The sequence below is a fragment of the Tasmannia lanceolata genome, unplaced genomic scaffold, assembly GCF_043159265.1.
Source record: "Tasmannia lanceolata isolate RefF3 unplaced genomic scaffold, GAP_Taslan_0.1 ptg000031l, whole genome shotgun sequence".
NCBI classification, from domain to species: domain Eukaryota; kingdom Viridiplantae; phylum Streptophyta; class Magnoliopsida; order Canellales; family Winteraceae; genus Tasmannia; species Tasmannia lanceolata.
In genome coordinates this window covers 1,101,429-1,123,805 of record NW_027518708.1, presented here as the reverse complement: position 1 = coordinate 1,123,805, position 22,377 = coordinate 1,101,429, and the positions used below count along the sequence as shown (strand labels likewise).

The 22,377-nt window shown below is 39.1% G+C and overlaps 1 protein-coding gene across 1 annotated transcript; it reads left to right on the top strand.

Moving 5' to 3' along the window:
• The first annotated feature begins 17,410 nt into the window (after positions 1-17,410).
• On the top strand, positions 17,411-18,007 carry LOC143859517 (uncharacterized). Its single transcript, XM_077370197.1, has one exon. It carries the CDS (start codon positions 17,411-17,413, stop codon positions 18,005-18,007), a length of 597 nt encoding a protein of 198 aa, XP_077226312.1.
• The last annotated feature ends 4,370 nt before the right edge of the window (positions 18,008-22,377 follow it).

Here is a 22,377-nt window from a genome sequence, read left to right as displayed (position 1 = left end):
TACAGGGTAATGTTAATATTGGCAGATTAGTATTAAAGTTTGGTAGCTTCACTGTATCTATGTGATCATTAGGAATATGAGAATTTAGTAAATAGTTTCATTACTTTATCAGCCCTCTCATTTTTTTATAATAAAAACAGCCACCACTTCATTTTTTATAATGGCAGCCCCACACCATTTTTGATATAGACAGCCCCACACCATTTTTGATATGGACAGCCCCTGTTTCAGCCCATTATTTGAATCAGCTCTTGTTTTGGCCCCTGTTGAATCAGCCCCTGTTTCAGCCCATTATTTGAATTAGCCCATGTTTCGGTCCCTGTTGAATCAGCCCCTGTTTCGGTCCCTGCTGAATCAGCCCCTATGTTAGTCCCTGTTGAATCAGCCCCTGTTTTGGCATAAATTCATTCCATGTTTCAATCCCAGTTTTGGTACAAATTCAAGGCATAAGTCAGCCCTTATTTTGGCATAATTCTGCCCATGGTTTAGCTTGACTTTTATGCACATTTTGAGCCCACAATTCAGCCCTGTTTTACACACAATTCAGTTGATGCTGCTGCCCTTGTTTCGCACACAATTCAGTCAATGTTGTTGCCCTTGTTTCACGCACAATTTATTCCATGTTGCTGTCCCAGTTTTGAACAAGATTCAGCCCCTGTTGTTGCACAAGTTCAGTTCAAGATTCAGCTCCCTGTTTTGCACATTTATCCCACGATTCCGTCACAGATTTTTACACATTTCAGCCCATGGTTTAGTCGTAGTTTCGGCCCATAGTTCAGTCATGATCCAATCCATATTTGATGTAATGCAAGGACAGTTCACTCTCTTGTTGTTTAGCCCATGTTCTCTGCTATGGAATCAGCCCAGTTACTTGTAATTCAGCCTATGAAATCAGTTTCTGTTTAGCACAAAATTCAGTTCATAGAGATTGTACAAGTACATCATGTACAAGTAAAAGTATCAATAAATCTATGTACAGGTGTGTCAATACAGTGAGTGTATGTGAATGTGTACTTGTTTGCAGGCATGTAAGTGTGAGCTCGTGACTATGTGTTTGAATGAGGAAGTATGTGAGAAGATATATACGCGCATGTCTATAAATAGATGTACGTCTCTGAATGTGTGTTCTCCTAGGTATAGTGATCCTTAGTTCTGAATTTTTTATTTTTCGACCTCAAATGCTCAAAACATAAAAAAAACAAACATTTCAATCTTGTAGATCTCGTCGAGCCGGTCAGTTCGACATATGGCGGCCCAAATTTGGCCAAAAGACGAGAGAGTTAAGCCCGTTTAAAGTTTCAAGTCCGCAACGCTGTTTTTTGGAAATTATCGTGTCGAGTAACTTTTAGGCTGCTTCTGGCCGGAATTGTTTGAAACTATCAACTGGAAAAGTGTTCGTTATAATATTTTCCAAAACTGTCTTATTGAGCAAATATTTGCACAAAGGCTTTTTAATATGTCAAAAACGACTTGCAAGCTTCCGTTTTTCTGAAAAAACTGTCATTCCTGCAACAGCAGCTTGTTGGCCATTTTTAGGCTATTCCAGGTCTGTTTCGTCCAAAGCCATACAAAGAAAAAATGTTCTTCACAAGATTTTCTATTGCTTTGTCCTTGAGCGAATTTTTCCAGAAGCGATGTTTTGAGTGTCAAAACTGAGCCCGAACTTTCAGTAAAAACACTAATGTCTTTTAATGGCGATGGATCGGAAGAGACCATTTTCCGGCCTCTTCTGGCCAGATCCAAACAAAATGGTCAATTGAGAGAATGTCATTCATACTGAGATCTACAATTTGATTAGTAGAGTTTTTTATGGTTTTGATGTTTGAGGGGTCTAAAAGTCAGTGCAAACTTGTATTTTTCACATTATATGACATAACTGTGCCATTTCTTGAAAATAATGGACAATATGAGCTCTATTCAATTTTAATGATTGTTTGGGATGTTTTGAGCTTGGTAGCAAATTTTAAATCATATTTTGAATCATTCCCATGATTTGTTTGGTATTTTTGACCATTTTTGGTGAAAATTACATGTTGGGTGGAAATTTCACCCTTTCTTTTTTTTTTTAGATTGTTTTGAGCCTATATTGATTCTAATGCTTGTATTGCGATATGATGAGCATGCTAGCAAGTCACAAATCACATATTGATCAATTTTCATGATTTACTTTATATTTTAGAGCCTTATTTGCGAAAATTGCATGTTGTGCAGAGTGCTTTCAATGTTTTTTTTTTTTTTAATCCTAAATGAGTGGAGCCCGTGCTATATGTCAACCTAGACATCTAAACTTCTAGGACCACTTACAAATCATGTCCAGACCTTCCAAATTCCATGAGTCTTAGGGGACACACTTTGTTTCATCAGAATGTTTTCTTTTTTTGGAGACAAGTCTTGTCTCATTTAGAGACTTTTCCCTATAGAAGGCTTACCTAGCCTCATGTTAGAGCCCTCTTTTCTAGAGCGAGTCTTTGACTCATTTGCCCTCCCTTATAGAGCAATAAGGAGTCTTGGACTCATTGGCTTCCCATTTAGAGTTGGTTATCCTATATGTTAGGAATTCGCCCCGTAGCCTTTTGGTTCGTCTGTTAGATAGGAGTTTATCCTTTAAGATGCTTTTACCTGCTAGGGATCTTAAATCATTTTCATTGTTCTTGGGACACCAGTTACTTGTTGTGGATCGTCTCTTTGAGGCGTTAGTTGCTTGTTTGGGGTTTTCCCCTTTGGATTTAGGGCTTTGCCCTAGTTTGTGGTTGTGGTTGCGTGTTCCCTTTAAGATTGAAAGCATTTAAAGGTCCAGAGCATTGGAAAAGCTTTAAAATCCAAAAACATTATAAATTTGAAACTAAAAAAAAACATTTGAAAACTTTAAAAATATCAAAAACATTTGAAAAATATTAAAAGACCTTAAATCAGCTAAAGTGTTGAGTTTTATAGCGTATTAGGAGAGTTCGTTTCGAACTACGTTGGCTTGATCCTCTTCCACGAGGTACGTAGTACAGCTTGGGATCTTCATCCCAAGTCCAGCCAAATTTTGTAAAATAAATCATTCAAACCTTTTAAAAAATACAAAAATCTTTTATGCAACATGTTTTCGAAAAGCTCTTCCTCTAAAGTTAGGAGTTTCTCCTAGATAGAGAGTTTTAGAGTTAGGAGTTTCTTTTGATAGGTTGTTTGGTTGTTTGTTTGTTATGTGTTTGTTTTAGAGTTAGGGGTTTGTCCTAGAGTTATAGGAGCGCCTCCGTCCGGTCAGCTGGCGATCCACATCGCCGACTGATGACTAGAATAAGATACGCTAGTCCACCCTTTGTTTTCCTTAGGAAACACAGCCTAGTTACACATAGGTTGTAGGAACCACCTGCATTAGCTTAGGGCTAACATGCATTTATTTAGGGCATATAGGGTGTCCAAAAATCTACAATTCATTTAAATCTAAATGATCGTTCAAGAAGCTTTAAGAACTAGTCCGGTCTTTTAGGTCGAGTATAGGATAGAGGTTTAGGTGTCCCAGGCATCCTAGCTTAGAATATGTGCGAAGAACTACGTTGCCTTGATTCTCGTGGAGGCGGGGATACGTAGGCTTCTTTAGATGAATATCAGATCATCTAAAAACTCGGGCTGAAACATTAGAGTCTTAGGTTTTGTTGATAGTACTTTAGGGTTTGTGTTTGCATTTTGTTGATGATTTTAGAGTAAGATCATGGTAGCGTGTGTGCATTTCCTTACTTATTTACGTACTTAGCTGTAACATTTACCTGTTTATGTGTTTTACCTAGTTGTTTAGTTATAGTTCTTACCTGCTTAGCTGTAGTTCTCGCATGTTTAGCTGTAATTCTCTATCTTTATTAGGTTAATGATTATTATCCTTTACTATCATCTACTGATGTTTGCTCATTGTGCAGGTTTATCTTCTTAGCTGTAACACTTTACGGTATTTCTGTATTTTCTATCTGTCATTTACTGCTTTCTAGATGAGATGTGTTAGGATTTTATATTAGGCGCTATGTATTCGCTCCATTGTAGATAGGCGCTATGTGCACGCCATAGGTTTTATTTCATTCTTCTATTATTTGCCTGGCATTTTTGTTTGTTCCTTATTTCATTTACTATTCATGATCAACTGCTAATTTTAGATTTCCTTTCTTGTACAGACCTATACCTTTAACTGTAGCTTGCATGTGTATGTCCACCAGAATTTAAACACCCATTAGGCATGTCACTCGTAACCTAGCTTTGCATAGGTGACACCATCTTTTATTTCATTTTTTGTATGCTTATTTCTTTATCCTCAGGAAATGCATGCTTAGGTAGACAATTCTTGGGAATTGTTCCTATTTCATATGATTTTTCGCCCGAAACTCTTCGAGGTTAATAATAAATGGCATAAGAGACCAAGTGCTTGCACTCGGACGAATTGGGGGTGCTCTTCAGACCTTCTCCATTCGTAATCAGGCACGGGCCCATATATATTTCTGGTTATCCATGGTATACAGAGTATATTTTGTTTAAGGATCCATGGCCGTATACCATGGATGGCGACTCTGAGTTTGTTTAGGTACGTTTCGAATCCGGACTTGTTCCCGAATCGAGATGTATCTCTTTTATATCGCCACTCGTGCTATGCTATGAGGGTGACATCCGTTTCGAGAGTTCCTTGGTAGAGCTCTCCTTTCACGTGGATGATCCTAGAGGCCGCTGGGGGCTCGTCCCCCACCTCTCTCCCGGATCGGGGTCCACACTTGGCCTTGATCTGTCCTTCGATCTGTTAGTTATAGGATTTGACCCGTTGTCATATGTTCTCACCTATGGTCAGTCCTTTGCTTACCTTTCTTTGGTAACCATATTTCTTCCACCGATTACGAGCTGATTTTCCCACCGATATTCATATACCTTTGGTTGATTTGTGGGAATCCTTTATAGCGTCGTAATGCTGCCGATTGTTTCGCAGAACATGTTAAGCATGACCACTATTCTTTAGATTTAGTTAAGCCATGAGTTTACCTTACCTTGACTTTCTTGTCTAGCCGTTATGTTGCCAATTTTTTTGCAGAACATATTAAACATGACCGCTATTCTTTAGAGTTAGTTAAACCATGAGTTTACCCTATCTTAACTTTCTTGTCTAGCCGTTATGTTGCTAAATTTATCGCAAAACATTTTGAGCATGATTGCTATTCTTTGGAGTCAGTTTACTTGGTCTGAATTCCCATGTATAGCCTTGATTGGTTTAGAACCCATTTCTAGTGAGAACCTCTAGTTTGATCAGTTATATTTGTATACTTTCAGTTTCACTAGTTTAGTGGCATGTACATATTGTTCTCGTGGTCACAATTTATTTGTTACCCTGTGATTATGTATCCACTCTTTTGTTGTGTCATTAATTCATCTTATGTATACATTGCTCAATAGGATTAGATCCTTACCTGTCTACCTGTTTTGTCTTGAGATATGGCCGATAGCTCGTTCGCTGTCCTTATGACCATGGTCTATCATTTTGATCCTCTTGATCGCACAATTGATGATATTCATCGCCAGATTTAGATCCGGTTTGCGACCTACTTTTGTCATTTTATGGCCGCAGTCTATTTTCTGATCTATTGATTGTCTCTCATCTTTGATGAAAAATTCAATGACCTGGATTGTATCCTTCCCTATAATTGATCATCAAGTTTATCCCTTTCATTTGTTTATGGATATCTCCTTTCTCTCATGATTTTGTCTTGTCTGGGTGTTAGGTTTGATCATGGCGAACAATGTGTTGAGGAGTTGGATAAAGGAGACTCTTAAAACTCTTCTGCATGAGCATTCAGAGAGGAGTATGGCCGAGAAGTTTATTAGTACCTTCAATCATTTGAGCATATTCGGCATAGACTGGAAATTTCTCCAAGCAGCTGCCAATCTTTGGGATCCTACTCTTCACGTCTTTAGATTTGGTTCCTTTGAATTTTGTCCTATCTTTGAGGATTGGTGCTTCCTACTAGAGCTCCCATTGGAGGGACTCTGGGTCCAACCTCTGAGTCCAGATGACCCTCTTTCCCTTTTCTGCAAATTGTTTAAAAATTCCACGGTTGATGCTCTGTCATATCTCACAGACACAGGCGTGCGAGTCCAGGATCTCATCAAACTTTTTTCTAAAAATGTCGACCCAACTGATCCCCGTTTTCAAAGTTGTCGGCGTAATGCTTTGATTTTTTGTGTCTTCGCACGTTATGTCCTTTGTGGTGATTCTTATAATGCTCATTTGGCCTTGTTAGTTGTCGTGGATCAAATCAATGAAGGAAGGAATCCTGTTCCTACCATACTAGCAGAAACTTTCTCCGGACTGGACCTTATTGCTCGTCAGGAGCTTCATGACAATTTCTTTGGGTCCGTAAAATTGTTATACGTGTGGCTTTGTGAAAAACTCACTATCATGCGGCCAAAAAGCCCCATCCTATACACCCTGAAGGATTCCTTGTCCTGGAAACCAATGGCCAACCAACCGCAATCCATTGATGAGTGGCACAATTGGTTACAGCACGTGAAGGAAGATCAGTTTCATTATGTGAGTCATTCATGCTTACAAGTCATCACTAGCACTCACCCATATCCATTTGTGTATCTCATGGGTTTAGAAAAGTCAACTTTTTATGCACCAATCCGTTTGCTTCATCAGATCACGGGATATCCTTGTCCTCCTGGAACTGTAGCACCTCCTTTGTGTGAAAAATTGTCTCCTGATCTCATTCAGTCCATCGTAGCTGCTTGGAGAAAGCTTGCAGGCAAAAGAGCTCGGATTGCAGAGCTTTGAGGATCTTCGGCCTGAGACTATCATTTCTTTATCGTCTTCATTTGTTTTACTTGAATATAATCAGAGTCAAAGATTGTAAATCTAATTTCATTATAGATGAAAATTTAAAGAAAAGAATTTTACTTGATTCATGTTATAGACAGTCAACGATTCATAGTTTCATCATTCTATATGTAACCAATCGTTGGCGTTGTAACCTGTCAATATAGTCAATACAAAGGATGTTTGTTTTCTTTTCTCTCTATTGGTGCAAACTATCTTATTTCATTTGTCAATCATTTAATCTAGTTTGTTAACTTCCAATCAGGATTCTGAAAGATAGCAACCATCGCTCCGAAAATGGAGTTACAAGCTAAGCCCGCTTGGTCTAGACCTACTTCAGTATCTAGACTCGTTCGTCACTTTGATTCCCCCGTGTCATCCACAGTACCTTTACCATCTACACCAGAGTCGTCAGGTTCTTTTGAGGTAAACCAAATGGGTGACCCAACTGACCTTCTGTTGAGCATGCAAGAGATGATGAAAAACCTCACTCGAGACATGGCCGGAATGAAAGAGGAGATGGCCCACATGAAGACTCGGATGAGTGATAAGGCTTCGGTATCTAGAATTCCCATACTTCCACCTCCTCGTGTTACATCTCCGGAACTGCATCGACCTGCTATCTCTCCTTTAGAGGTTGATTTAGATGATGAACAATACGTTGCAGAGTATTATGATCCAAGGGTTGATAGAGAAAAGGAGAAGTTCAAAAAATTTGAGAAAGAGATGTCTGAGAAATTTGGCAGGTTAGCTCAAGAGATGGAGCAAATGAAAGTGCAAGGGCCCAAGAAATTTGACGTCTCTGAATTAATGTTGTCTTCGACAGTATCTTTGCCGCCTAACTTTAAAGCTCCTGATTACGATAAGTATGATGGAACCGGGTGTCCGCGTAATCACATGAGATGGTTTATCATTCTCTCGCAGCAGTATGGTTTGAGCCGTGGACAGATGGCCCAATTGTTCCCGATCTCTCTAACAGGGATCGCAAAGAAATGGTTCTTAAGGCTAAAGCCGGGAGAGGTGAGAACCCTGGAAGATATTTCTGAGAAACTGATAGAGCAGTTCTCGATGGAAGAAGGTTGTAAGCCCAAGGGTCTACTCTCCTATCTTGTTTTGATGATTCTAAACATAATTGATTGTGTTTTTGAATACTAATCAATTTGCTTTGAAGTGTTGTGTTTAAGATAGGATTGATCGTTGAAGAAACCAACACTCAACTTGGTCATGCTTAAAGGTGTACCAAACAAGAGCCAAAGGAGCTAAGTGTAGCTCACATCATCACTCAAGCAAGCATCCAAAGATGGAAGATCATTTGAAGACCAAAGGTAAAGAGGGATCGAAGATTGCATAGGTATCATTGTACATCCTTTCTCTTTAGATTTTCAAGTCAAGGCAAAACGTTTTCAAAGTGTTTTCAATTTGTTTTTCAAAGAACACTTAAGAACTTAAAATGGATTAGTGAATGGTTATGTGGTGGACCAACATGTTGGGACCCTCATAAACATTCCAAAATAACCATAGGAGTTGAGTTCCAAAAGCTAAAAATCAAACAAGCAATAAAAATCAAAAACTGCGGATTTTTAGGCTTCTCGGAACTCCGAGATTTTTCTCGGAGCTCCGAGCTCGGAACTCCGATAGTTCCCTCGGAACTCCGAGAAAAGGTCCAGTAGCGTCTGGACATTTTCTCGGAACTCCGAGAAATGGTCCAGTAGAAATTTTATTTCTTCTGGCCGTTGTCTCGGAACTCCGAGAATGATTCTTGGAACTCCGAGAACCCTGCGACAGCTCAGAATATAGCCGTTGGGATTTGAATTAATTCTTGTATTTTGATATTTCCACCCCCAAACGGTCATATTCTTTGGAGAGGCTATAAATACAATATGTAGAGAAGTTTTTCTCACTCTCTTGATCATTTGAAAACATCCTTGAGCATCAAAGAAAACTTGCAACCTATTATTGCTTGAGATTTTGTTTTTCCCCAAACTTGCCTTGCAACTTGCAAATCTATTTGAGTTGGGATTCTAGAGCTTTCACTTGCAACCATCATTGAAGAGCAATCAAGGATCTACAAAGAGCATCAAGCTTTCAAGAAGAAGCCAAGCTACTCAATCTTCATATCTTGTATAGGTGGCTAGGGCATTCCGTTTTTAATTCCCTAGAGAGCAACCGCTTAGAACTCGGCGGAGAAGGAGAGTCTTTGTAAAGGTGTAAGGGCATCCTTGTTTTAATACCCCTTGGAATTGTAACCGCCTCGGAGCCGGGCATCGTGGAGGTCTCCAATAGTGGAATCCCTCAAGTGCGACCTTGAGTAGAGTGGAGTAGGCCGTTGGCCGAACCACTATATATCGGTGTGTCAATTTCTCACTCTTGCATTTCCATTATTGTTTGGCTTGGCATTTCACTTTATTCTTTCAATTATATTTGCACTAACCAAATATTTAATTAAGTGAAGAAAAATTCCAATTAGGGTTTATAGGTAATTTTCAAAAGGCCTAATATTGAGTTAAATTCAATTCACCCCCCCTCTTGAGTATTTCAATTGGTATCAGAGCCTCGTCTCTAATTTTTAGAAAACCCTAACCGGTATAGAGTAAAGATTCTAAAATGGCAAACTACCCTCAACACCATGAAGGTTATTCAAACACTAGGCCACCCTATTTTGATGGAACAAACTATTGTTTTTGGAAAACCAAAATGAAAATCTTTTTAACCCAAGACTATCAAATGTGGAGAGCAATTAATAATGAATACATCTTACCCACAAGAAATTTAAATGATTGGACCGAAGCCGAACAACAAGCTTCGAATTATAATGCCAAAGCCATGAATTCTCTTATTTGTGCTCTATCTCCCGGAGAATTCAATAGAGTATCAAATTTGAATTCGGCTAAGGAAATTTGGGACACTTTAGAAGTCACCCATGAGGGAACCAATCAAGTAAAAGAATCTAAAATGAACCATCTTTTTCGGCAATACGAACTCTTTCAAATGACATCCGATGAAACAATTGCCGACATGTACACTAGATTCACCAATCTTGTAAATGGATTAAGGGGTCTTGGAAAACAATTTTCCAATAGAGATTTAGTGACTAAAATCCTTAGATCCTTACTTTTGTCTTGGGAATCCAAAACCTCCGCAATCACCGAAGCCAAGGACATGAACACATTGAACCTAGATGAACTAATAGGGTCCTTGATCACCCATGAAATGATTTTCAAAACAAAAGCACCCGAAATCGAAACTAAAATCGAAAAAGGAAAAGGAATTGCTTTTGCTTGTAATGTAGGTGAAAATGAAGATGCAAAAGAAGACATCGAAGATGAAGTTGCCCTCCTAACAAGAAGGATCAAATTCTTGCAAAGGAACATGGGAGGGATGAGAAATAGAAGGACAAACCCTCCATTCAAGAAGAAAGAAGAACTCGGTGATGGATCTTCTCAACCACGATGTTACGGTTGCAAGAAGCTTGGACACATTCGCCCGGATTGTCCACTCAACAATGAACCCACTTCAAACAACCGCTTCAAGAGAAGAGAAGGCAAGAAAGGAATGACCGCCACATGGGATGAGGAAATTGAAAGCGAAGGCGAACAAAATGATGGCGAAGATTGCTTGATAGCAAGGAACGTATGCTTCATGGCCTCAACAAACGACAACAATGAGGTAAACACTTTAAATGATGTTATTGTTTTAAAAGAAGTTCTTGATTCCCTACAAAATGCAAATGATGAACTTGAAATTCAATTTGATAAAATTGCATCACTTGAAAATTCTCTTGCTAACATGACAAAAGAATTTGGTTGGTTAAAAAAGGATCATGAATTTTTAGATGATAAGAATGAAAAATACAAAGTAGAAATTCATGAGGTAAATGCTTCTATCAAAATCTTAAATAAAAACCGACAAGAACTCTCAAATGAAAACAACAATCTAAAGCATGAAAATGGTAGATTATCTTTTGAGTATGATGAACTAAAGAAACTTTTTGAAAAATTTGAAAATAGTTCATTAAAATTGGATAGGCTTGTAAATCTTCAAAGAATGTCAAGTGACAAAAGTGGACTTGGACATAAATGGAACACCACAATATCTAACTATAAAACTAAACTTGAAAAGGTTTCTTCTAGCGGTACCAAAATTTGCTTTTATTGTGGTCTAGAAGGTCATTACAAGGTTGCTTGCTTACATGCTAAACAAGATAAGATTAAGTTGAACTCTAATGTGAAAACAAATGAACATAGCAAGATTAGGAAGATTTGGGTACCTAAGGGATATCACTTGCCTATTCATATGTAGGTATGCCTTAAAAGCCATAACAAGAAGAACACATGGTACCTTGATAGTGGATGCTCTAGACATATGACCGGAGACCTTACTCAATTCGCATCCCTATCGCTCAAGGATGGTGGAGACGTTACCTTTGGAGATAATAAGAAAGGAAAAGTCAAAGGTGAAGGCACCATAGGTAACTCTACCTCTCCCATACATGATGTACTATTTGTTGATGGCTTGTCCCATAATCTTATTAGCATTAGTCAATTATGTGATAATGGTTTTGAAGTTGTCTTCAATCCCGATAAATGCATTGTTAAAAATAAGATAGATGGAGTAGTCAAATTCATAGGTTCTAGAGACAATAACATTTACACAATTGGATTAGATGATCTTAGACTCCAAAATGTAACTTGTCTTAATGCCATTAGTGAGGATTCTTGGCTATGGCATAGGAGGTTGGGTCATGCCGGAATGGATCTCATTTCGACCCTCTCCTCAAAAGAAAGTGTTAGAGGATTGCCTAAGTTCAAATTCATCAAGGATCACATTTGTAGAACTTGTCAATTAGGAAAACAATTGAAAAGCTCATTTGCACCTAAAAATATGATTTCAACTTCCTACCCCTTGGAGCTACTTCATATGGATCTTTTTGGACCAATGAAGACTAGTAGCCTAGGTGGAAAGAGGTACGTGTTTGTAGTTGTGGATGACTACTCACGATTCACATGGGTCATATTTCTAGCACACAAAGATGAAACTTATGAAAACTTCCTTACATTGTGCAATCAAATACAAAATGAAAAAGGTGTTGCTATCTCTTACATTAGAAGTGATCATGGAACTGAATTTGAAAATGTACATTTTGACACTTATTGTAATGAACATGGCATAAAACATAATTTTTCCGCACCTAGAACACCTCAACAAAATGGAGTAGTAGAAAGAAAGAATCGAACTCTCCAAGAAATGGCTAGAACTATGTTGCATGAAAATGATCTCCTTAGATATTTTTGGGCGGAAGCGGTTAGCACCGCTTGCTATATTATACACAGGGTATATTTAAGGCCAATTTCTAAGAAAACACCTTATGAGCTTTGGAAAAACTTGAAACCAAATATAAGCTATTTTAGAGTGTTTAGATGTAAATGCTTCATTTTGAACATTAAAGATAATTTACACAAATTTGATAGGAAATCGGATGATGGAATATTCTTAGGGTATTCTTCTCATAGTAAGGCATATAGAGTATTTAATAGGAGAACCCTAGTAGTAGAAGAATCCATGCATGTGACATTTGATGAAAGAGAGCCAACAACACAAGAAATGCCACATGATGAGGATGAACCCATTGAACATCTTTTTCCCAAAATTGAGTGCTCCTCCTCATGCATCAACAAGTCATACATTACCTAGTGAGGAAGTAGAAAATGAAAATGATGACTCATTGCCTAGGGATAGGAGAACATTGGTAGATTATCCTGAATCCCAAATTTTAGGTGATGCCACATTGCCAGTAAGAACTAGATCATACTATCGTAGTGTGAGTAACAATTTGGCGTTCCTATCCGAATTAGAACCAAAATCCATCAAGGAAGCTGAAAAGGATGAATATTGGTTGATGGCTATGCAAGAAGAGCTAAGTCAATTCGAAAGGAACAAAGTGTGGAGGCTAGTGCCTAGACCTAGTGATCATCCAGTCATTGGCACGAGATGGGTATATAGAAATAAATTGGATGAAAATGGAATTATCACTAGGAATAAAGCTAGGCTTGTAGCCCAAGGGTACAATCAGGAGGAAGGGATAGATTATGATGAGACATTTGCTCCTGTTGCCCGTATGGAGGCTATTAGGATACTTTTGGCATATGCATCTCATAAAGGATTTAAACTATATCAAATGGATGTCAAAAGTGCCTTCCTAAATGGCTATATCCAAGAGGAAGTGTATGTTGAGCAACCTCCAGGTTTTGAAGACTTCAAACATCCAAATCATGTCTTCAGGCTTGATAAAGCTTTATATGGATTAAAGCAAGCTCCTAGAGCTTGGTATGAGAGGCTTTGCACTTTCTTAGTTGAAAAGGGATTCGAGATGGGAAAGGTGGATAAAATCTTATTTATCAAAAGAGAAAATCATGATATCCTCCTTGTCCAAATCTATGTGGATGATACCATCTGTGGCTCAACTAATCAAAAATTGTGTGATGAATTTGCAACCTTAATGAAAAATGAATTTGAAATGAGCATGATGGGAGAATTAACCTACTTCTTAGGACTCCAAATTAAACAATACAAAAATGGAATATTTTTAAATCAAGAAAAATATACAAAGGAGTTATTAAAGAAGTATGGCATGGATAGCAGTAAGACATCAAGAATTCCCATGAGTACTTCTGCTAAGCTAGAAAAAGATGAATTTGGCAAATCTGTGGATCAGAAATTGTATAGGGGTATGATAGGTAGTTTGCTCTATTTGACAGCTAGCAGACCAGACATTATGTTTACTGTCTGTCTCTGTGCTCGATTTCAATCGGATCCTAAAGAATCTCACCTATCAGCAGTTAAGAAGATCTTCAAGTACTTAAGAGGAACCCAAAGTCTAGGACTGTGGTATGAAAGATCATCTTCCTTCACTCTCATCGGATATTCAGACGCAGACTTTGCCGGATGTAGAGTAGATAGGAAAAGCACTAGTGGGACTTGCCAATTCTTGGGTAAATCACTTGTTTCATGGTTTAGCAAGAAGCAAAATTCAGTAGCTCTGTCCACAACAGAAGCAGAATATGTGGCAGCTGGAGCTTGCTGTGCTCAAGTCCTATGGATGAAAAGCACATTGATGGACTATGCAATCAAAATGGAAAATATTCTCATCCAATGTGACAACACTAGTGCTATAAGCTTAACAAAGAACCCCATACAACACTCAAGAACAAAACATATTGAGATCAGGCACCACTTCATTAGAGATCACTCACAAAAAGGGGATATTTGCTTAAAATATATCAACACTGAAGAACAATTAGCGGATATCTTTACAAAACCCCTTAGTGATGATAGAATTTGCTATATCCGAAGTGCCTTAAACATATGGAGTGCGGATCAAATCAAAGAAATTGCCAAATAAATACTTTGTGCCTTTAACCAGCTTATCTATATAGTATTTATATATATAATCTTTGTTTGGTAGTATCTGCATGAATGAGATGTCAAATTTTTAATCTTAAAAATCACTCAATTGATATTCTTAGCCTTCTTAGTTTTTCTAAGTTGGAGAGGTATCTTCACTTTAATTAAAATACCTAACATCTTGACATATGTCAACATCTCGATCATGAACAGGTATATGTGCATTACTTGGTTATATATTTTTATACCATAAGCATTGATTTAGGGGGAGTTATCCACTCCTAAATTTTTTTTTACACCCTTTCTGTCGATGACAAAAGGGGGAGAAGTTTGAAATTGATTATCTATTCAATTGACTATATGCACCACTTGCTTATAACTTGTATCATTTATATGTGTGCATATATTGAGGGGGAGTTCAAGTATTCACTTGCCTACTATGTCACTCCACACACACCTCATAATCAATTTTGTTTGTCATCATCAAAAAGGGGGAGATTGTAAGCCCAAGAGTCTACTCTCCTATCTTGTTTTGATGATTCTAAACATAATTGATTGTGTTTTTGAATACTAATCAATTTGCTTTGAAGTGTTGTGTTTAAGATAGGATTGATCGTTGAAGAAACCAACACTCAACTTGGTCATGCTTAAAGGTGTACCAAACAAGAGCCAAAGGAGCTAAGTGTAGCTCACATCATCACTCAAGCAAGCATCCAAAGATGGAAGATCATTTGAAGACCAAAGGTAAAGAGGGATCGAAGATTGCATAGGTATCATTGTACATCCTTTCTCTTTAGATTTTCAAGTCAAGGTAAAACGTTTTCAAAGTGTTTTCAATTTGTTTTTCAAAGAACACTTAAGAACTTAAAATGGATTAGTGAATGGTTATGTGGTGGACCAACATGTTGGGACCCTCATAAACATTCCAAAATAACCATAGGAGTTGAGTTCCAAAAGCTAAAAATCAAACAAGCAATAAAAATAAAAAACTGCGGATTTTTAGGCTTCTCTGAACTCCGAGATTTTTCTCGGAGCTCCGAGCTCGGAACTCCGATAGTTCCCTCGGAACTCCGAGAAAAGGTCCAGTAGCGTCTGGACATTTTCTCGGAACTCCGAGAAAATTTCTCGGAACTCCGAGAAATGGTCCAGTAGAAATTTTATTTCTTCTGGCCGTTGTCTCGGAACTCCGAGAATATTTCTCGGAACTCCGAGAACCCTGCGACAGCTCAGAATATAGCCGTTGGGATTTGAATTAATTCTTGTATTTTGATATTTCCACCCCCAAACGGTCATATTCTTTGGAGAGGCTATAAATACAATATGTAGAGAAGTTTTTCTCACTCTCTTGATCATTTGAAAACATCCTTGAGCATCAAAGAAAACTTGCAACCTATTATTGCTTGAGATTTTGTTTTTCCCCAAACTTGCCTTGTAACTTGCAAATCTATTTGAGTTGGGATTCTAGAGCTTTCACTTGCAACCATCATTGAAGAGCAATCAAGGATCTACAAAGAGCATCAAGCTTTCAAGAAGAAGCCAAGCTACTCAATCTTCATATCTTGTATAGGTGGCTAGGGCATTCCGTTTTTAATTCTCTAGAGAGCAACCGCTTAGAACTCGGCGGAGAAGGAGAGTCTTTGTAAAGGTGTAAGGGCATCCTTGTTTTAATACCCCTTGGAATTGTAACCGCCTCGGAGCCGGGCATCGTGGAGGTCTCCAATAGTGGAATCCCTCAAGTGCGACCTTGAGTAGAGTGGAGTAGGCCGTTGGCCGAACCACTATATATCGGTGTGTCAATTTCTCACTCTTGCATTTCCATTATTGTTTGGCTTGGCATTTCACTTTATTCTTTCAATTATATTTGCACTAACCAAATATTTAATTAAGTGAAGAAAAATTCCAATTAGGGTTTATAGGTAATTTTCAAAAAGCCTAATATTGAGTTAAATTCAATTCACCCCCCCTCTTGAGTATTTCAAAGGTATTGAGGTCACAAAAAGAGACCTAAAGCAGCTGAAGCAAGGTCCTCAGGAGACTGTCACCTACTTTATTAGGAGTTGGAGACGTAAGTCATAGCTGAGCCAGAGAATGTCTGAATCAGATCAGATAAAACTAGTTCTGAAGAGTTTGTCTCCTCAGTATTTTCATTTCTTGGCACCGCAGCATTATCCGAGCTTTGATCATCTCATCAAGACAGGTACTCAGACAGAGGATGCCATAGCAAAAGGCTTGAGAGCCATGGTTTCTTCTGAAATTCGTGAAGGTAAAAGGCCAGTAATCTAGCCCAAGGAGGTTCATGCTGTCAGTTACACCAGGCTTGCGGCCAGAGTTGTTACAGAAGCTACAAGGGCACCAAGAAGAAATACTTTCGACAGAAAGTTTGATCCCCTTCTGTATCCTATTCAGATGATACTCAAGAGGTTGATAAAAGACAGAGAGATTCGGCTCCCCGATATCAAACCTCCACCTAATCCCTTACCAACATTCTGGAAGATGGATTAGTATTGTGAGTATCATAGAGGCCCGGGTCACCTGACTGAAAATTGTTTGGCCTTGAAGCATGCCATTTAGAATATGATTGACATGGACGAGCTTGCAGTTGAGAGACCGAATGTTACTCAAAACCCACTTCCTAACCATCATGCTATGCCTCCTCCTACTACCAATGCAATTTTTGCTAATGAGCCTTTGCTTGATCCGTCAACCCTCATTTGTTCCATTACCACAGAAAAAACCTATGTGATGAAGTTTGACGAAGGGGAGCTGGAAGCGGTAAAAAAGGAGCGTTATGTAATTTCCTTCGATGAAGACAAATTTGATGAGTCGTCTTCGTCTCAGTCTTGTGTATTTCAGACTGACAGTGCCGGAAATGCAAAGAAAGCTCCGTATGTCCTGAGGGCTGAGGATTTCAAAGAAGCAAAAAACAGTAAAGCACCATATGTTTTCCGTATGGAAGATGATGAGATGTTGTTATTAGATGACAAGTGTGATGAGATGCGTCATATGACCTGAGGCGGACGTGTATTCAAACCTCCAGAGCTGAGTGTAGAAAATTCGGCAGAGGTTGCAAGAAATGCAGAAAATCCGATGCAGAATAAGGTCAGCGCAGATGAAGAAGAGGAGAATTTGTTGAAGCAGTTGAAAAAGACTCAGGCTAACATCTCTGTGTGGGGCTTACTCATGGCTTCATCAAAGCACAAGAAGTTAGTCCTTCGAGAGCTTAACTCCGCGCAAGTTCCTGTTGACACTACTCCTGATGAATTGGTGAGTTTGCTCGCCATGACAAAAGTGTCTAAGACCTTGTCTTTCACTGATGATGACCTGCTTCCTGAAGGCCAAGACCACACCAAATCTCTCAAAATCACCGTCATTTGCAATAAGAAGAAGGTGCCAGAGGTGTTGGTCGATAATGGCTCCGCTTTAAATGTCTGCCCACTGAGTACTGCAACAACCCTTGGGTTCGGTCTTGAAGACTTCATCCCATCTGAACAGGGTATTCTGGCATATGATGGTACTCGCAGAGATGTAATCGGAACTCTGGTAACTGAAATACATATTGGAGGAGAGGATTTCGTAATAGAGTTCCAGGTTTTAGAAATTAAAGCTTCATTTCTGTTGTTACTGGGTCACCCGTGGTTGCACAAGTTCGGGGTTGTTCCATCCTCTCTTCACCAAAAGCTAAAGTTTATTCATAAGAACAGAGCGATAACTGTAAAGGGAGACCCAAACCTTGAAATAGGGCTTATTACTCAGGACTTGACTGTGGTAAGGGCTTAAGATGTAAGTCTAAGTGGGTTTTCATTGGAAGTGACTGCCATCACTTTTGAAGAAGCTATGAATGAAGAAATTTGTTTCCTGACTAGCACAAACTCGAATGTCGTCAAGATGATTCGCTGACAGGGGTACATACCAGGTGCCGGGTTAGGCAAATATCATCAGGGTCTAACTGAATTCCCTGAGTTTAAAGCATTAAATAGTCTATTTGGGCTGGGGTATAAACCCATAAAGAAAGAAATCAAAGAGATGAAATGGTTGATGTTGAAATGGGCAGAATGTCGCCGCAAAGGGTTAGAATTACCGATGCTGCCGATTGATTTGGTAATGAATGGCCGATTCTGGAAAGAGGGTGCAGACTTTCCCTTTTGTGGCTTTGCTGAGACTTGGCTAGATGAGAATACGGGACAGAGGTTTCCAGGTTTCAAAATTTTCTTTAATCTTGAGTTAGAGGATGAGCTGACAGGTGGGCAGATCACAGAAGTTGAATCAGAAGCTGATTGGGCAGAACATGTAAAGCCGAGCCTTCTGAGTTCACTGTTTCTTGAAGATTCACAGACTATTGCCGTGATTGATCAGAGGGCCTTGATTCTAAACCCTACTCACCTAATCACCCCGGCAGAGGAACCGTTGACTAACTGGACCTCTCAGGTCATACCTCAGGTTACTTTCCAATACAGTCGAGTCCTTTCAGAAGAGTCAGTCGTCCGTAAGTATGTGTCAGTCTCTGAGTCTGATTCAGAGTTTGTTTATTCTTACGATTCTTTTGATGCAGGTACTATAAAGGTCGAGTCTCCTGAGGTTTGTTGCAATTCATCTTCTTCTAGCGAGATTGAGTCAGATGCTGAGTCAGATATTCTTTTAATACATAGTTCAGAGTCAATTGATACAAATGTCAATATATCTGTTAAGTCTGTAAATGTGTTTCAAGAGTCTATTGTAAAGCCCGATGTGGGTAATTCATCATTTGATGTACTTGATTCAACATTCAATGAAATAAATGGTTCTTTTTCTGTGTACATTCATGTCTCCACTTTTGTTTCTAATGTTTCTGCTTCAGAATCTGATAATCTTAATAATAACAATAAAGAGCCCCTCTGATGAGGATACCGACGACACTCCCCCTGAAATCAGACACATGATTCAACAGGAGGAGAGTCGCCGAACAAAACCACTCGAAGAGAAAATTGAAACTGTGAATATTGGTGACGAAACCTTGATTCGGGAGATTTGAATTGGCAAAATTTTATCTCCAGAAGAACGCGAGGAATTAATCACCATACTCAAAGAGTTCAAGGAAGTTTTTGCTTGGTCATATGATGACATGCCAGGATTAAGTGAGGAAATTGTTCAGCATCGCTTACCCTTAATCTCTGGTGTTAAGCCAAAGAAGCAAAAACTCCGAAAACTCAAAACTGAATGGGAGTTGAAAGTTTATGAAGAAGTAAAGAAGCTATTAGAAGTACAATTCATTCAAGTGGTTGAATATCCAGAATGGCTTGCAAATATTGTACCGGTGCCCAAAAAGGACGGGAAAGTTCGAATTGTGTCGATTTTTTAGACCTAAACAAGGCAAGTCCTAAAGATGACTTTCCTCTTCCAAACATTGATCTCCTAGTAGATAATACAGCTGGACATGCTCTTCTATCCTTTATGGATGGGTTCTCAGGCTACAATCAGATTAAGATGGCGCCCGAGGATATGATGAAAATAGCATTCATTACTCAGTGGGGTACTTACTGCTACAGGGTGATGCCATTTGGTTTGAAAAATGCTGGTGCTACATATCAGAGGGCTGCTACAACTCTTTTACATGATATGATCCATAAAGAGGTCGAAGTATATGTCGATGACATGATTGTGAAAGGCAAGGCTCGACCTGAGCACACCGTTGCCCTGAGAAAGTTCTTTGAAAGGATCAGGAAATATCAGCTTCGTCTGAACCCGAGCAAATGTGTATTTGGCGTTACATTCAGAAAACTCTTGGGTTTATGGTCAGTGAAAGAGGAATAGAGGTAGACCCGCAGAAGATCAAGGCAATTCAAGAAATGCAGCCGCCGAAGACAGAAAGGCAGATCCGAGGTTTCCTTGGCAAAGTTCAGTATCTGAGATGGTTCATAGCACATCTAACAATGACGTGTGAGCCTATTTTCAAGCTTCTGAAGAAGAATTCATCGAAGAAGTGGAATGAAGAGTGTTAGGAAGCTTTTGAAAAGGTTAAGCAGTGCCTATCCTTGCTCCCTGTTCTATCGCCAGTTATTCCAGGCCAGCCGTTGTTGTTGTACTTGTCTATCATGGATACAACGATGGGTTGCATGCTTACTCAGCAAGATCCTGAGTCTAAAAGGGAGAAGCCTATTTACTACATCAGCAAGAAGATGCTAGAATATGAATTAAAGTACACAGTTTTGGAGAAGACATGTCTAGCATTAGTTTGGGCTACCCAGAGGCTTAGACATTATCTGGTGTCAAGCAAGGTTCTTTTGCTATCACGGATGGATCCGTTAAAGTACTTGTTTGAAAAATTTGCCCTTACAGGAAGGACTGGAAGGTGGTTGTTGTTATTGTCTGAGTTCGACATCACTTATGTCACTCAAAAATCAGTTAAAGGGCTGGTCGTTGCTGAACAGTTGGTTGATGCTCCTGTATAAGAAAATGCGTTCTTGAAGGCAGATTTTTCGGACGAAGAAATCATGGATATTGAAGAAGAGACTTCGAGTACTAAGTGGCTTATGTACTTTGATGGAGCTGTAAACAATCAAGGACAAGGAGTAGGAGCTGTGCTTATATCCCCTCGGAAGGAGTATATTCATGTTTCTATCAAGTTGTAGTTTGAGTGCACGAACAACATGGCAGAGTTTGAAGCTTGTATCGCCGGACTTGAAGCAGCCTTGGCTTTGCAAATTCAAGACATTGATGTGTTTGGGGATTCTATCTTGATCATTTGCCAGATTAATGGGCAATGGAAAACTCGAGAAGATAAATTGATCCCTTATAACACTTATTTGGAATCTTTGGTCAGAAAGTTCAAGAATATCACATTCACTCACTTGTCAAGGATAAGAAATCATTTTGCTGACGCTTTGGCTACTTTAGCCTCGATGCTAGACATTTTGTATCAATGGAGGTTCAGCCGCTAATTGTCAGACTATAGTGGGCTCCTGCGCATGTGAATGCTATAGAGATTTCAGCAAGGTGTCCAGATGGGAAGCCTTGGTACACAGACATCAGAAACCTTATTTCAGGCATAGGACATCCTCCAGAAGCTTTAAGTAAAGAAAGAAAGACTCTTCAGAAATTGACGGCCAACTTCGTTATTTGTGGTGAAGAGTTGTACAGAAGGTCATTTGATGGCATACAACTCCTTTGTGTTGATTAAGATAAAGCTGCGAAAACTCGAGAAGATAAATTGATACCTTATAATACTTATTTGGAATCTTTGGTCAGAAAGTCCAAGAATATCACATTCACTCACTTGTCAAGGACCAGAAATCATTTTGCTGACGCTTTGGCTACTTTAGCCTCGATGCTAGACATTTCTGTATCAATGGAGGTTCAGCCGCTAGTTGTCAGATTACAGTGGGCTCCTGCGCATGTGAATGCTATAGAGATTTCAGCAAGGTGTCCAAATGGGAAGCCTTGGTACACAGACATCAGAAACCTTATTTCAGGCATAGGACATCCTACAGAAGCTTCAGGTAAAGAAAGAAAGACTCTTCAGAAATTGGCTGCCAACTTCGTTATTTGTGGTGAAGAGCTGTACAGAAGGTCATTTGATGGCATACAACTCCTTTGTGTTGATGAAGATAAAGTTGCAGAGCTTATTGAGCAGACTCATGAGGGAGTTTGTGGACCTCATATGAATGGTAAGATGTTGTCTAGAAAGATTTTGAGACTTGGATTCTATTAGCCCACAATGGAAGCAGACTGCTTCGCCTTTGTGAAGAAATACCATAAGTGTCAAGTCTATGCAAATCTTATTCATGTCCCTCCTTCGGAGTTGCACTCTATGACTTCTCCATGGCCGTTTTCAGTATGGGGAATTGATATAATTGGGAAGGTTTATCTGAGATCTTCGAGCGGGCATGAATACATTCTGGTCGCGATTGATTATTTTACGAAATGGATTGAAGCCGCTTTGTATGCTTCAATCACTTCAAACATAGTTGCGAAGTTCATTGGTGCCAACATTATTTGCGGATATGGAGTACGTCATGAGCTGATTTCAGATAATGGGTCGCATTTCAAGAAAGAGGTGTTACACCTGTGTGAAGAGTTCAAGATAAAGCATCACAAGTCATCTCCTTACAAACCTCAAACAAACGGGGCTGTAGAGGCAGCAAACAATAATATCAAAGTCATTATCAGTAAGA

Coding starts and splice junctions, on each gene's coding strand:
- LOC143859517 (XM_077370197.1), top strand. CDS start 17,411: ATGGCTTCATCAAAGCACAAGAAGTTAGTCCTTCGAGAGCTTAACTCC.